Here is a 16,367-nt window from a genome sequence, read left to right as displayed (position 1 = left end):
AGAAAATCTTCTGGCTTGTATGTGTGGGTCTGCATGGGACTCCTCACAAGTTGCTCCAAAACTTTAACCAGTAGTATATATGCTTAACTTCTAAATATTGTTTCTTTTATAACATCCATCTACAATTGAAGAGTCTTTGAGTAAGAAATAATTTAATGTTACTAATTCTACACCTTCCTATTTTTTCATGTATTTGTGTTTTCTTGTCAGTGTTTTTGTAGTGTTCTGAGTACAAAATTAGGTTATTTAATGTTTTATGTAATTACAAAGATAAAAATACCTTTTTTTCCACTCAGCTTGTTACAGCTATGATACAGCTGTCTGGAATTATGGGTTTGGATAAATTGTTTGGAGACATAACTACAGTAGACAGTGACTTTTATATTTTTTAAATTATTATATGACTATATTTCTTGGAGAGTGTATTCGAAACGTCAAATCTGTGTGATGAGATTAACAAAGATAATTAATGTGGTGTTCTTTTGCAGACAATAAGAAATCTCAAGCCTCAGTCAGTGGTAAGAGGCCTTTTTATTATTTATTTATGTATTTATTTATTTCCTTTCTGACTAGAACAGCTCAAAAAACAGGGCTGTGGTGTACTAAGAGGGCTGTGGATTTCCTAGCTGCAATATTACTATTGGTGGAGGAAAGGAAAGGTAGCACAGTAACCTTGTGATTTGTTCAGTTCTGAGGGTGACAGGCCTAGATGGTGTTTTGGATGCAGCACAGGGGACTTGTTTGTTTCCCTGTTTGTGCTTCTCTTAGCCCACAACACTGAGATTCTTGGAAGAACAAGAGTGATTGAAAATAACTTCCTGCTGGGCATCTAGGTTTCTCCCTGTCATCAACTTTGGGTTTTTTACTGTGCTCCATTAGAGGCAAACATTGTGTCTGTGGGCTGTGTGCTCTACTCTGCTACTTGACTCTGGTTAGATCCAATCATGTATTCTGTCTCTGTGCTAATTCTTACAGCAGTTATATTAAGAACGTAATATGATGTTCCTAGTGATGATGATGAAAATGAATACATCATTTTTATCCCCCCATAAGCTAACTATGCAGTGGTTGTGGTTGATTAACACCTCACCTAGACAGTTAAAAACTGATATGTATTCCTAAGGAAGTGTTGTATTCTGTACCTAATTAATACTGCATCTGCACCCTGTGTTCTGTTTTGCCCTTCTGAGTTGCCTTTCCTTCTTTGACTTCACTTTTCTACATGCCCAGGATTGAGACTGTGACAATTCTCTTGAAAGACAAAGTTTATCCTCTGTGTAAAAACATGATGTTATGGTGGGAACTTGGGGGAACTGCATTGCAAAGGACTTCCTCTGGTTTGAGCACTGCTCCTCCTCTGGAGGAAGAGGCCAATAGAATCCGCAGTGGGAGCTCTGTTCTTCATATGCTTTTTTTGAGGTTACAGGTGGTACAGCCGCATGGAGTTTTGTTGGTAGCCTGTTTAGACTTGCATGTAAATTCAGAGGCAGCTAATGAGTTCCTTTTGTCTGATATATTTAGAATCTATTTGCAGATCTGAAGCACTTTAAACAGTCTTCACCCTGTTTACAGAGAGGCAAAGACCTGCCAGAAGCTTCTTGTGGTCTTGCAGGCAGAGCAGTGAGCAGTAGGTTCTCAGGGTTTGCATCTAGTTGTGGTCTGAAGCCAGCAGATCAGAGAGTGGATTCTGGAAAGCAGAGGATTTGGGGGAGGCAATTGCATGGCTGGCTGCATAATGTTAACTGTTTTCTTTATAGATCCCATGAATGCCTTGCAGAATCTGACTGGGGGTCCCCCAGCAGGAGCACCTGGAATGGGCATGGCTTCCCGAGCTCAAGGAGCACCAATGGCTGGGATGGGTGGCCTTGGCCCAATGGGACAACAGATGAGTCTCCCAGGGCAGCAGCAGCCTCCTGGGACCTCGGGAATGGCCCCTCATGGTATGCCTGGTGTCTCTACAGCTACTCAGCAGAGTAAGTGTTTGGTTTGTTTCAACCACTGAAACTGTTGGATCAGTCTTTCAGTAAATAGCTCTTTTCCACAAGGAGAGGTTACTGAAAGAATTTCATACTGCTGGCTAAATCAGCCAAGGGAACTGTTGGAAGAGTTCATTTCAGACACTGCTACTTACTGGGATAAATGTTGTCCTTAGCATAGAGAGGAACAGCCTCTCTTCTATGAGCAAATGCTTCTCCCATCCTCAAAGATGTCAACTTCAGAACTTTGTTCTGTGAAACCCACGTATACTTTCTATGGCTGTTATTCTTCCTGCTGGTGGCCTCTCTGCATATGTTTTCTTCAGTAGCTTCTATTTCTTAGAGAATTCTGTGGAGACTAAGGTGTGATCCTGTTGTGGTCCTTCCAGGTGGCCACAGAGCCATACAATTTCTGCACATTTTTACACTTTTAATTCAGTTGCTGACTAAATGTAGGCAGGGGACTGTAGAGATAGTAGGCAGTGTCATCAATTCTGCTGTTAATGTACTTACTCCGTTTGAGGATGCAAAAGTATATGCTGTAAGCCATGAGTATCTTATACTTTAGCGATTATCTTTGATTACTGTGGAGTTATACTGTGTAACGGTCTCTGGTACTGTTTGGCTTTCGTGTGTTAAGCATAGCCTCCCTTCTTTTTAGCCCAACTTCAGCTTCAGCAGATAGCACAGCAGCAACAGCAGCAGCAGCAGCAATTCCAGCAGCAACAGGTGGCTTTGCAGCAGCAGCAGTTCCAGGCCCAGCAGTCAGCCATGCAACAACAATTTCAGGTCCAGCAGCAGCAGGCAGCAGCAGCTGCAGCAGCCCAACAGCAGCAGCAGCAACAGCAGCAGTTACAAGCCGTCCAGCAGCAGCAGCAGCATATGTTGAAACTGCAGATGCAGCAGCAGCAAAACCAACAGCAGGTGATGACAGACAAGAATTACAATGGCAATCGGGGTGATCTGTGATCAGTTACTTGTCAAGTGAAATTTAGCTTGCATGGAAGTACTGAGTATCAGCTCTTCCCATTATTAATACATTTTGGGATAGGACTTCAGTTTAGACTGGCAACATTACATTACAACCCAGAAGGAAGGTTTAACAGTGAGGGTTTTTGGTTGCTTTCTTCTGCCATAATAGAGAACTAAAAACCTCTGTCTCTTTCTCTTTATAAACATCAGGACATTGTTTCATTCTGACAAGAACAGGGGTGTGGTAAAGAACTAAAAGCACTGTATTAAAAGCACTGTATTATTCTAGAAATAGTGGTTATTTTGTCATTGTGTGAATTACAGATCGCTACTTTAAAAAAATGTGTACTGAGCACTTACATGTATCATCCTTAGGCACAAGAGCAGAAGAGGAAACCTCAGCTGTCATGCTCTTGTGCATTTCTGGTAAATGGCAGTGCTGATGCAGGCTGATTACATTTAAGAAGTGATTTTGAGCCCATTTGTAAAGGAAAAAGTGATGGACTTATCTTTGCTTTTGAAAACTATTTTAGTATAGTGAGAAAAGCTTGGAATAGTGAAACCACAGGACATGCACTACATAGAGTTGAGATATCTGGAGAGTGAGTTAATAAGAGGTCTGGGCTTTCTATACAGGCTTGAAAACTCAGCCTGATATATCAGGATTCAGTTTGCTTTTCATCTACGCTATAAAAATAAGGCTACCATTGCACTGCTGGAAGCTTTAGCATCCTGGCTTTTCCTGCTTTTCAGATGCAACAGCAACAGCAGCAACAGCAACTACAGCGAATTGCCCAAATGCAGCAGCTGCAGGCAGCACAGGCTATGCAGGCACAACAGCAGCAGCAGCAACAACAGCAACAAATCCCGCAGCAGCAGCTACAGCAGCAGCCACCTCAACAAGTAATGCAACAGCAGATGCAACAGATGCAGCAGCAGCAACAACAGCAGCAGCAGCAGCAACAGCAGCAGCAGCAGGTTGCTCAGGCACAACAGTCTCAGCTTCCACCACAATCCCAGCCTCAACCCCAGCCCATGGTATCTCAGGCACAGGCAATCTCGGGACAAATTCCTGGTCAGGTTATGCCTGTTACTCTCACACCACAGCAATTAAAAGCAATGCAGGTAAGGGCTGGTGACCATTTCATTGTTGGTTCATTATGATCCTCTAAAGAAATAAAAAGTTTCCTTGACTTTTGCTAATAACAAAATGAGAAAAAAGCATAGTTTTTTAAGAGATCTGTAGTTAGGTTGTTTGAGTATGGTGGTTTTAAAGCTTTATGTCTGGACCTGTCAGAAGAGAATGACTTAGTATCAGCGAAGATCAGCGATTCTATAAATGTGTGAAAACCATTTATGAATCTAAAAAAAATCACTGCCTTGATTATTTTTGTTCTTGAATATTAGCAAGTGCTTTGAGGCACCTAGTGCATGTGGCTGGAGCCAGTATTGGCTCTTCAGCACACTGGCTTTGCTTCTGCTGCCACGTTTAGAAGTTTTGGACAAAATTTGAGATACTAGTAGTTCCTGACTTGAAGAGAATGTGGACAAGATGATGGTTTTACTGTGAACATCTTACTGCTTCATCTTAGAATCTGAGTCATCCTGTTAATGTTGCAGCTTTTCAAACTGCCGCATTAGTCATGAGTGCTGTGTGCTGTTGAGCAAAAAGCTCAGATGTCATTCTGAAGCCTGCTTTTCTCTGAGTGTTGCTGGGGCGTAGTGAAGTGTCAGCCACTCTTGAGAAATTCTTGACCCCCCCATGGAATAGATGGAGTACCCACTATGTGCTTCTACCAGTTAAGCTAATAGTTAAATGTCACGTACATCCCTCTGACTTGTCCTAATGAGTGCATAGACATTTGAAATGCTGGTCATTAATATATGTTTAAAATATTATGCTTGAGAGGAATCATCACATGTAGTTAACTGTTTGCCAGAAAGATGAAATATTTAGTATTGTCATAAGAAGACCTTACACTACAGAGAAGTTGCAGGAAGTCACGTCTTGAGTGCACAGTCTGTGAGAAGACTTCCGAATGTTAGAAGCATGGGAACTTGCTTTCATAAGGAAAGTTCATGAAACGCTTCTAGAGATGGATAAGTGAAGCTGATCTTATAGTCTTGTCTCCAAAACTCCCCCTTTTTATGAGTATAGTCAAAGCAACTGAAAGAGAAATGTTACACACTGATCAGGTACACGTGTTTACTTTGTTCTTTTTATACTCAAGGTAAGAGCTCAGCTGGTCCAGCAGCAGCAGCAGCAGGCGGCAGCAGCAGTGCAAGCAGCTCAGGCTCAAGCTGCTCAGATGGGAGCTTCAGGGCAGGTAAGAACCCTGGAGGCAGTGTCCTTAGGTACGGGCCTGTAGCAAGTGCATGCTAAAGGCAAGCATGGAAATGGGTCTCTGGTGGCTTTCTGATGAGGTCTGAGCAGTCATCGCTATACAGAGGGGATGTGGGCTTTTATGCTGCTTCCCCTTTGCCCGGACTCAGAGGCAGGATTTCATGGACAACCTCTTTGTGCATGCTCTCTGTCCTGAGTAGGTAAGATTGTTGCCTGAAGTGATACACAAATGCACAACAGTAAGAGGGCCTTGTGTGGTCACACTGCAAGTTTGACTGTTGGTTCCTGGAGTGTATTGCCTCTCTTTTCGTTACACTTTCCTAGGTGACTGCTTTGTTGTCAACTGATTTCCATGCTGTGAATCTTTGCCTGCTATCTTAACTCCCATGTGATCTACCTTCCATCTCCATGTACCAAGCATAAAAAGCAATATAGATAGTCAAATCTCTCAGTATTCCCCTTTCATTCCTTTCATCTTTCATTCTTTTTCTGAGTGAAATGAGCTGTAGATTTAGAATGCTCTTGTTCTGGATGTGAATTGTCAAGAAAAAATGGCATGTGTCACAAGTGCAGAGTTACATTTAAAAAAAAAAAAGGCTGGTTGAAAGCTTATTGTCTAATACACTGTTCTTAACCTGCAATACAGCTGTAGCCCTAGTGATTGTTCCTTGATGTGTGTCTGGTGTGAAGGAGACACGGGGGAGAAAAATTGGGGATGGCTTGAGCTGAACCTCTCATCCCATTTTCCACAAGAATATGAAATAGTCTTTCATGGTTTGCCTCTGTAGTCTTTCATGCTGAGACATTTTACAGACACGGTAAGTACAATTATCACCACTTTGTGTATGGAGAGACTGAGGCAGATAGATAAAAAGAGGTTGACCAGGATTAATGTCTGGCAATACAAAAAGATCTCTGCCATTTCAGGTGTTGCGCCATTTCAGGTGTTGCACCATTTCCCCTTCATCACACAAGAAATGCTTTAGATTCAGTAAGACCATTAGAAGTTTTTGCATGGACAGAGGGATAACAATTGGTTCTTCAACATTCATCTCACAGACCGCTATCAGGAATAGTGTCTTGCACCATATTAACTCTCATGTGGCCCACATACTTGGTGGTGGCTATGTTCTGTTTCTGGTCCTTTTGCTTGAGCCAATGTAACATAGGATGTAAAAGCTGAGGAGTGGTAAGTACAGTTGGTACAGTGCTGGCAGTAATATGGAATTCTTCTACAGTTGAAATGCAAATTAAAGCTTTTCTTTATTTCTTAAATAATTTCCAGGTGAAAGCTACAGGGACTTAGGCTGCCTAAAAGGAGACTGACTTCTTTTTTTTTTCTTTTTACTAACTTAATGGTAATGGTGCTCTTTCCAACCTCTAAACAGATGGATTTTGTTTACATAGTCACCTTAATTCTTGTCCAATTTAGGGAATTTATATGCCAGTGGCTTAACAGCACAGTGCATTTGAAAAGTTTTGGGTAATAAGATGGTTGACAGCTGGTTTTGCATTGCAACTTTATTTATAACAAGCAGGGATTGCTCATTATCTATTGCATATGGAGTTTAGAAAACTACACAGCCAGACTTACATTTACGTTTGTGCTGTTACAATGTAAATCTACTAAAATTCACTAGACGCTGTGAAGTCCAATGATTAAACTGGTTTCTTATACTTGTATAACAATTTTCTGTATATAATGTATAGCTCATGGTTGTGTACAATATTACAATGCAGCTTTGGCGTTGAGAACATGGTTACATTTGCTTTGATTTATAAGAAGCTTGAGAGTAGATTTCTCTTTGCATTTAGTCCATTTTCCACTGGCACTAGATTTTATTTTAATAAATCTGTCTTGATTTCCTTATTTGGTTTTGGGAAGCTTTTGTTATCAACAAACCCTGTCCTAATACTTGCTTGTTAAACTTAAGCTTGGTCTCTAGGGGCTTTCAGTCTGGGAATTTGGGTTGATGTGCCTGTGTTTTTTCCTTTTCCATAAAGTTTCTGTTCAGCATTCCTACATAAAAGTAAAACCAATCCTAAATTCAAACATGGATACATGTAAGTTTTGGAGTTCTCTGAAGGCATAAAGACACAGGTGAACGTTATCCTGCTTGGATGTCTAGTCCTTACAACTATGTAACTCACAGGTGAAACTGATAAATAAGCAAAATAGTGTCCTAGTGACACAGAGTGCTACAGAAGTGCTTGGAGCACCAGGAGAAAACTCTGTAATCAACTGGAGTTAAGTATTAATAATGTTTAAATTACTGTTCTGCTGCAATTCGTTCAGGTGCTCAGAATGCAAATTGGCTGTTGCTCTTTGAAAAGCAGAGCTGGCCTGCCTTTAGTGGAGTGGTAGTGTCATGGTACGTGTATATTCCTACCAGAAGCTGCATATTGAAGGAATTCTGAATCCTTGGATTTTAGATGCAAGAAAATTACTGGTTCAGGATTCTAATAGTTACATTGCTCTTCATTTTTTAATCAGATAATGAGGTCTGTATCTTACAGTGGAGAGATACTCCATTCTTCTGATTGCTCTCTCTTTTTTTTTTTTTTTTTTTTGAGTAAAATTCTCAATTCTGTAAATCGATTTCTCAATTTCAGCTGTGGAGAAGGATTTGCCTTCAGTTTAAATGTTTCTCAAAAGTACCTGAACACTTCTAGCTGTCTTCCATTTTTAGACTATCTGATGAACTCCTTTGTAGATGCATTGCTTTGCATAAAACAGATGCAATCTTTGAAATCCGCTTTCCCTGCTGCTTTCTTGAAGGGTGACTGGTTTCATAAATGTAAATAGGCTGGAAGAAGGGAAAAATAAATTACTTTCATCAAGAGAGTGGAATTGGTGTCATTTTATATATACACTTCCTTTCCAAAGCACACGTTTCAAAAATATGTGAATAAAACTCAGAATTATGTGCATGTGCACACATTCATTCGGCTATGATACAACAGCTGAAAGCCTTTGAATCGGAGTTGTCCCACTGGTGTTCAGTGGTTTGCCAGACAGTTAATATACTTCTAATTTCCATGGCCTTGGAGGAAGTGATCTAAATCTGCACACTTTGGTGGTGTGGCATGAAAAACGGGACCAAGATGGGACATGTGAGTCACCGTAACATCCCTGGGATTTCACACGCTCCAGAGATCCATGTGCATTCACGAGGGTCTGAGATGGGGTGATTGTGCCTGGAAGGTTTTGTTTTATTTTATTTTATTTTTGCCAGCAATTTCTTTTTTTTTTTTTTTTTTTTGTTTTGTTAGGGTTGTGTTGCTTCACCAGCTCTCATGTTGATAAAGTAGCTCTTCACTGCACTTCGTAGCATCCACCTGTGCTTTGTGCAGTGCTGGGTTGTTGTGTTTGCTTGTGGTGGCTGTTGCATGCTGTGTGTGTACATGTGCATGTGTGTGTGATGTCTGAAGCGCTCTCATTTGTTTTCCTTTTGAAATCCTGTCTCTGACCATCCCTCTTTGCCTGGATGGAAAGTGACCGCATTGCTCTGATGTTGTGAACTAACAGTTGTGCTGAATTTGACACTTATTTTCTTTATCAGTTACTGCTTTCTGTTTTCAGTCTTGCTATGTTGTATTTAATTTTATTTATTTTTAACAATTGTAAGCACATGCATTCTCTGACTCTCTAGAGACATGTTGCTGGCTGCTTCAGTCCATTTGCACAGAACACTAAGCAAGAATGCCCCAAATCCTTTACTGAAAGGAGACTTCTTTTAACTCCTAGGTTAGTTAGAGCCTGTGTAGGTTCCTTGGTGATGTATACTCTGGGGGAAAAAAATAATAAAGTGGTCCAGAGACCTTTACTGTAGATCTTTAAAATATCAAACGGAAGCTCTTTTGCTGATAAGTGAATTAGCAAAGTTAGCTGAGTGCTACCTCAAAAATATGCTGTATTTCCCATAAATTTAAATTGTACTCTAATTGACAGCATATGTGGTATAACATTAAAGTCTACCATTACTTAAAATTCATAGATATTATAGATACATATGATTAAAACTGTGTGACTCATTCGGGTTGATGGGTCTGAAAGGCACTTCTAGACACTGCAGAGCAACATCCTAATACTATTTTAGAGTAATTTCTAATTCAAAATTTAACCTGCAGTATTTGTTCTAAATGATTATACTTTTAGGGTGTGCTCAGTCTATACAACTGAAGAATCAAATAATGCAAGAATGAGCTCGAAGCAGATTACGGGCTCATAGCAACAAGTCTTAGTGTAGCTTAGCAATAGAGGAATGGGTGTTTGTCAAAATTACAGAAATTACAGGGAAATAATTGACTTATTCTGTGGGGTGCAAAAGGAAGGAAATAGCTTTTTCAAAAATAAGTCCTTTTTGTTGTCCTGGTGTTATAGTGTCATAGGTTACTCTGAAATTTTGCTCGCTGTTGGACAGCTCACTGGAGCATTGCTGGTAGCAGTTGCTGCTGAACTGTCTGCTGGAGTCTTTTAGAATGGAAGGTGGCATATGCAAATACTCCTAAATCCTGTGAGTCCAACAGTGTGGGAAGGTGCATCAGAAACCTATGGCATTATAGAGACAAAGAAGCTTCTTATATGGAGAATTCTTGACAGCTGTCTTGGAGAACTTACCTCTAAGAATTCTAGAAATTCAAGATGTCAGGCAAAATTAGGAAAAACCCCTCCTGCAAATAATAGCTTTGTCAGTCTTTGACCTACAAATCTGAATCTACCTATCAGCACCATCGAGATATCTAGAATTTGTTGGATGCTTTCTAAAAATAGATAGAAAAGGTGTAAAAAGGAGTTTGATTTATAAGCTAGCATGTTAGGTTAACCTTTAGAGAAAAGCTCACTAACCTTCCCTTCATGCTCCCCTCTCCCCTAATTCCTGGAGGTTGCATGTGCTTCTCATCCTGCCAGTGCACTGCATTTCTTGTTTTGCGATTACTTTTGTCTGTTGTCCCTCTGTCCTCAAAGATGATCACCGCACCTATGGCCCGAGGTGGGATGCAAATAAGACCACGGTTCCCGCCTACCACCGCAGTGTCTGCTACACCGCCAAGCTCCATTCCTTTGGGCGGACAGCAAATGCCACAGGTATTTACTGAGTCAAAGCACAATGTGTCAGGTATTGCACAAAGCATTCGATACGTGATTGTGTAGCAGTTGCTTCCAAGCAAGGGGAAGTTCACTTTTTCATGGAACAACTAACTTGCCGGTGTTAGGGTGTTGGGCTCTTCAGGTTTTCCATGGATCCTTTTTTGGTTTAAACAACATGTTTTCTGATAGCATGGGATATCAAATAAAGCATTGTTAAAGCGGCGTAGATCTTTATTTTAGCATTTAGAATATTTAAATGTTTATAACTGATTCAAGTCACAAATTAGAGCTTCCGGGTTCCTGTTCAGTCTTTGTTGAAATTCCACAATGAATGTGCATTTTGGAGAGTCTCCAGAAGTGCTGCAAGTCAGTACTGCAGTGCAGTGATTGAGTTCTGCCTTGGAACTTACTTGTCATGTACTCATGCTCTTTACAGGTGCTTCATTCATTAATAGCAAAGTTGGCTCGTTTCAGTTTGAGTAGCATCTTTGCATGTAATCAGGGACCAAGAAAAATGAAACTATTCTCTTCCTTCACAGTTGTGAAGGAGGAACTACCAAAAGGGCTCCACTTGTACCTGTATCAAAGAAGAACCGGTGTAGGCAGGCTGTCAGCACCTAGCCAGGTGTTGCTGGAAGATGCTTGAGGTCAGTGTACTGCATCTGCATGGTGTAGGTCCTGATCTTCTGAAGACCTCACAGCCCTGTTCAACAAGCAAAATCTTTCATTTGAGGGACAGGAGGAGGAGAGCAGGAGTGGGGAGAACTGGACTGAAATAGAACTTAGTTCTTACCAATTTTACTTCTTAACACTGCTGCCTTTTGCTTATAGGTTTCTTTACTTTTGCATTTTTGCTTATTTCTGTTGCATCAAGTTTAGTAGAGACAGCCCCATTCTTCGCAGGTATTTACTAAGGTAGATAATGTGATCAGAAAGATTCTGCAGACCTAGGCAAGCATGTCCATCACTTCTGGTTTCAGATAGTCAGTCATTTCTATCCAGGTAACTATGTTAACTGAAATAAAACCCAGATATAGCTGTTGAATCAAAGGAGAATTTACTTTTGAGCTTTGTTTGCTGTAGCAGTTTATGTACACTGAGACAATCACCTCCAGTATGAAGTATTCACAGTCTGATTTGGACTGACAGTGAGGCCTTCCGAAGGATATTTAAGTATTAGATTAGCTTATATTTGAGTCATAACAGAAGGGCTCTAGTTAAAGCGTTCAGTGCTGTGGGCTGACCTTTTAGTGCTGTCATGTCTGTGCTTGTTGAGGAGCTTTGATTTATGACACCAGGAGAATCGGTAAATAAGGAGAGTTCTCAGTAGCATGTCAAGGACTGTGAAAACGTTGTAGAAAACTGAACAACCAAAGAAGGAAGAAGAAGAAAAAACTTATTTATGAAAATGGCTCCTAAACATGTGGTAGGCTAAGCGAGTAAGTCATCATTTTGTTAGTGGGAAGCATTGTTTTAAAGACAGCTTGACGTGCCATGCAATTGATAGCTCTGGATCAGTGTGAATCTCTAGTGCTCTGTGCCAAAACATTTTGTCAGGTTCTAGGTGAATCGGAATTTAGAAATGTTATTTATGCCTCTTTAGTTTTGTAAATGCTTAAATAATATTATCTGTTGGATATGTTTAATTACCTTGTCATCAGAGCTCTTGAAGCTGTTCACAATAGGAGACAAATGGTTGTAGCTTACATCTGGTATTATTCATCTAAGACTCTGTCATCTCTTTACAGTATTAAGAAGTCTTTAGACTTCATGATAGATGGCTCTGAATGTCCTTTCACTTTAGATGAGAATCTTGGTATTACAGTGAAGAGTCCCTTTCACCAGAAGAACTAGCTGTTATATCCATATTGTTTGGCTATTTGTTTTTATCTTGTATGACACACTTCTTCTCTGTCCTTCTAACGTGGCTCAGTTAATTCTGCAGTGGTTTCTTTTTGTTCAGTAGGTTGTTGATTTCTCTTGCTATTAATTAGATTATTTTTTTTTCTTAGCTGAAGTTTGCTTTTTCCTGAATAGTTACCATACATGAACTACACTCAATATTAGTTCTTGAACACTAAGGAAAAAAAAAAGTTCAGCACTTTTTAAACAGCTAAGGAAAGTTTCCTACACAATATTTGTATTGGTCCAAGAAACCTACTGATAGGAATTTTGAAAGGTTAATCTTATGGTTAGATTTTGTTTTAGCAATTAGATGACTAATGTATTAATCCCAATCTCTCTGTTGTATTTCTAGTGTCAAAACCTCCAAGTTCTACCTACAAATCTATTGCAGTCTGCATTTATATGGACTTCCAATTTATGGTTGGTGCAGAAATCTTCAGCAAACCAAAAATCTAGGGAAAAAGTCAAACTGATTTAAATATTAAAATAAAGCAAGGTATATTGTCCTGATTGGGAATATGGAAACCAGTATCTGAATTCTTTTGAAAAAAAGGTTTGGCAAAAGGCTTGGAAAACCTTTTGCAAAGGTTTTGCTTTGTCCCGCAAAGCAACATAATGGTGAACTTTAAACCCAGTTTGCTACAGAATAGGCAAGGCTGTGCTTACTGGCTTAACATTAAAACTGTAAGTACAGTAGTTTAAAATGCTTTCTAGATTTTTTATTTCAGATTCTTTCTGCTCTTCCTCATTATTACCCATTACTTCCTCATTGCAGCCTCCTTTTCCTTGCTTTTAGTTTCTGCATATTGTACTGGCTTGGTACTGAGAGAGTCCCTGAAAAACTCAGTGCTGTCTACTGAGTGCTGTTCCTTGCCTGATACTTAGTTAAATGGAGGTAGGCCTCATAGCTAAGTTTATCTTCCAGCATGTTATACTCTAAACACTAGGAATAGCTTTGATTTAGTGAATATTATTGAGCGCAAAATTTTGTCATGCAAGCATAAGTAAGTTTTGGGCATGACTTCAAAGATAGGTTTCGGTGTTGTGATCAGGTCACTGCAGGGTTGCTTCATGTTCAGCTGTGGTAGTTGTGAGTCTGTTGTAAAGAGCATTCCCTAGAAGTTGAAATTTCATTAAATTGTTATATTCTCAGTGCATATCCCTGAAACAATGTGGAAATCTAAAGCTGAAGGTATCTTTATATCTAAACCATACAAAGACATCTAAAATGATTGTGTAGCAAATTAACCACTTTCAAAGAAAAATAAGGCAGTAAGTTTGGAACTGCATACTTTTGAGTAAAAGTTACTGAAAGTATCACAGTTTTGTGTGATATTAGATACTAGCCTTTAGAGTTCTGAAATGAAACCAGCAGAGAGCAAACCTGTTGCAAGAAGGAAAGCTGTGTGCCTCTGTATGTACTTAATGAGAAGAGGTAATGCTGTTAAAAAGATGACAGCACTAATGTATTTTATGCTTATATCAGGTGCTGTATGTTCTTTTCTTTGCTTTTCTGCAACATTTGTAAACTAATGTAAAGGGACCTTGGTGTTGAAGTAGATACAGAGGCTTGAATCTGGGCACAGACCTTAATGCAATCTTTTTTGTTCCTTCCTTCCTTCCTAAAACACAAGGATTTAAGTTTTCAAAAGTGATTTTATGTAACCAGCTTGAGACGCTTTAAAGGTGCATGGTTTTCAAGAAGTGCTAAACCACTCAAAAGTGATCTTAGTTTGACTTGATGAAAATGGGTACAACACCTCTATGGGTAAGTTCTAAATCACTTGCTGTTTAGAAGAACATTAAATAGAATAGCAAAAAAATACAGGGAGTACTCTTTGGAGTGTTCATTCTAGTTTCTTTATGGTGCTGAGGTGGTTGGTTTCTATAGGAAGTAGATCATGCTTTTCAGTCTCACAAATATTTTCCAACTGCTGAGTGAACACAGGTTGTTAATGACTCTTGTTCTGGATGTTACTTTTGTAGAGGAGGTTGGGAAGGTAATGGAGCTAATGAAGGTTTTTTGGAAAAAAAAACACATAGTATTGCAGGCTGTATTTGATTTTAAACTGTGCTGTAGTTAACTAGTATCTTCAAGTTTAGTAGTTTTACATTTGCACCTAGCTGAGGAGTGCTTGGGCCCATCATTTATTTATGCTTTTCTTACATAGCTGTAATGTGATATTCCATACAAAGCAAATCATGTTGCATTCAGTGTCCCCTGGAAACAGTTGGATGATACAGGTAGATAAGTAATGACTGAATGAAGGACAGCACCAAACTGACAGTGCCCATGAAGTGTCTAGGGCTGGTAGGGGACTTATGCTTAAAAACAGTTTATACTGATGGAAAAAGAGTTGTTGGTTCATAAAGGTGCCAATTGAGGACTTGCAGAATGTTTGCATCGGTTACTGAGTCACAATATGTGGTCTTACAGGCTAGTGTGACTGATGACCTAAGCCTACATACATAAAAACATAAGAATTCTTTATGTGCTTTATGCTTATGTAATATCTGCATTACTATACCATGTTTCTGGCTGGTATAGGATATTTTTTGTTTGTTTTTAATTGATGAAGGGGAAAAACGACCATGAAATGAACATACACGAGTGGTTGCTCTAATCTGAGCGTCACCTGGCTCTTGGACTTTATAGTGTGCAGAATAAGCTTTGTTGTTGCCTGGAGTTTGGTGCTGTTCTGAAAATTCCTTATTTTTCTTTTTGCTCTTTAGGCATACCTTATCATTCTCCACAGGTCAGAAAGCTGCTTCACACTTCTCCGTCCAGACATTCCACCCAGACTTGCAAAGCTGTATAGTTAAACAACATGGTGGTGGTTTCGTTTACTTAATTGTTCTTCTTTCCTCTTGAAGAAAACCGCTTGAGAAGCTACAGACAAATCTGACACACCTTTGAAGGCTGTAATGAAAATACCAAAACAAGAAGTTTTTTTAATGGCTGTTAATTCTCAAGTTAGAACTGTCTTTTTTCCCCTGCTCTTCTTTACCCTATTTCTAATAAAGCACAAGTTTTTCGGATGGTACTTCTGACGCTTTAACTGCAATATGTTGGTTTGGGAAATGAGAAACAGTTATCTGATTGCATGCAGTTTTAACGTTTATTTCTAGTGAAGTCAATATGAAGTACTGCCATAATATCCTCAAGAGAGATACAGGTGAGACTGTTTCATTGTGGACGAGAACAGGAAACTAATGCTTTCATTTCTTGTAGGGCTGAGGATATGCTTCTCTCCATAGATAAAACCTTTAATTTAGGTTCCCATCATCAACTCCCTTTTGTTGTTGTTGATCTTACTCTTTTTCCTTGTTTCAGGTGAGCCAGAACAATATTACCATGATGTCATCCCCATCTCCTGTCCAACAAGCTCAGACACCCCAATCAATGCCTCCACCACCACAGCCACAGCCATCTCCTCAACCAGGCCAACCAACTTCTCAGCCAAACTCAAATGTGAGGTGAGCTAGACTATAACTTTTGAAGACCTTTGTCAAAACCATAAAGGTGAAGAGGTGAAGTTTTTAGAAGCATTCAACATGTCATAGCAGTGGTTACTAAAAGCTTATCTGTTTGCAGGCTGATCATGCTTCCTTGTTAGACTTTGGCAGGTTTGATTTTACATTTTTTTCCTTTTTTTAAACTTACTCTTATTTTTCAGCTCTGGTCCAGCTCCATCACCCAGCAGCTTTCTTCCCAGTCCATCCCCACAACCATCTCAGAGCCCAGCAGCTGCACGAACACCTCAGAACTTTAGCGTCCCATCCCCAGGTCCTTTAAACACTCCAGGTAAATGACCTGAGGTCTATAATGCAGACCATGAATTGGGGTATATTTTGATAACAGGCCTTTAGGAACTATTACAGTTACTATTTGGCATGACTGAAGCTTTAAAGAGCTTTGATAAACAGACAGCATTGCAAGTAGTGAGCTTGTTGCATGTATGATGTTACACAACATGAGTATCTCCTATTGAAATCAACTGAAACCCATTTTCTCATCATTGAACCTATATAGTGGGTTTTTCCAACTTCCCTGTTGTTTTGAAAGAAAGGACGGTAC

General features: G+C 39.6%; 1 protein-coding gene across 6 annotated transcripts in view; it reads left to right on the top strand.

The window, feature by feature from the left end:
• Positions 1-16,367, top strand: part of MED15 (mediator complex subunit 15) — a 38,054-nt gene that overhangs the window by 16,680 nt on the left and 5,007 nt on the right. For 4 of the 6 annotated variants that reach the window (XM_072024333.1, XM_072024330.1, XM_072024329.1 and 1 more), the window contains exons 4-11: positions 489-518; positions 1,758-1,973; positions 2,638-2,900; positions 3,702-4,073; positions 5,180-5,275; positions 10,262-10,381; positions 15,624-15,766; positions 15,967-16,094. In XM_072024333.1, the coding sequence (XP_071880434.1) occupies positions 489-518; positions 1,758-1,973; positions 2,638-2,900; positions 3,702-4,073; positions 5,180-5,275; positions 10,262-10,381; positions 15,624-15,766; positions 15,967-16,094 (1,368 nt within the window). The remainder of the gene's footprint in view (positions 1-488; positions 519-1,757; positions 1,974-2,637; positions 2,901-3,701; positions 4,074-5,179; positions 5,276-10,261; positions 10,382-15,623; positions 15,767-15,966; positions 16,095-16,367) is intronic. The other 2 variants (XM_072024332.1, XM_072024331.1) reach the window with 1 other exon arrangement.

Source organism: Anas platyrhynchos, chromosome 16, assembly GCF_047663525.1.
Source record: "Anas platyrhynchos isolate ZD024472 breed Pekin duck chromosome 16, IASCAAS_PekinDuck_T2T, whole genome shotgun sequence".
Taxonomy (NCBI): domain Eukaryota; kingdom Metazoa; phylum Chordata; class Aves; order Anseriformes; family Anatidae; genus Anas; species Anas platyrhynchos.
Note: the sequence above shows the minus strand (reverse complement) of the source record. Positions and strands in the feature narration are given on the sequence as shown.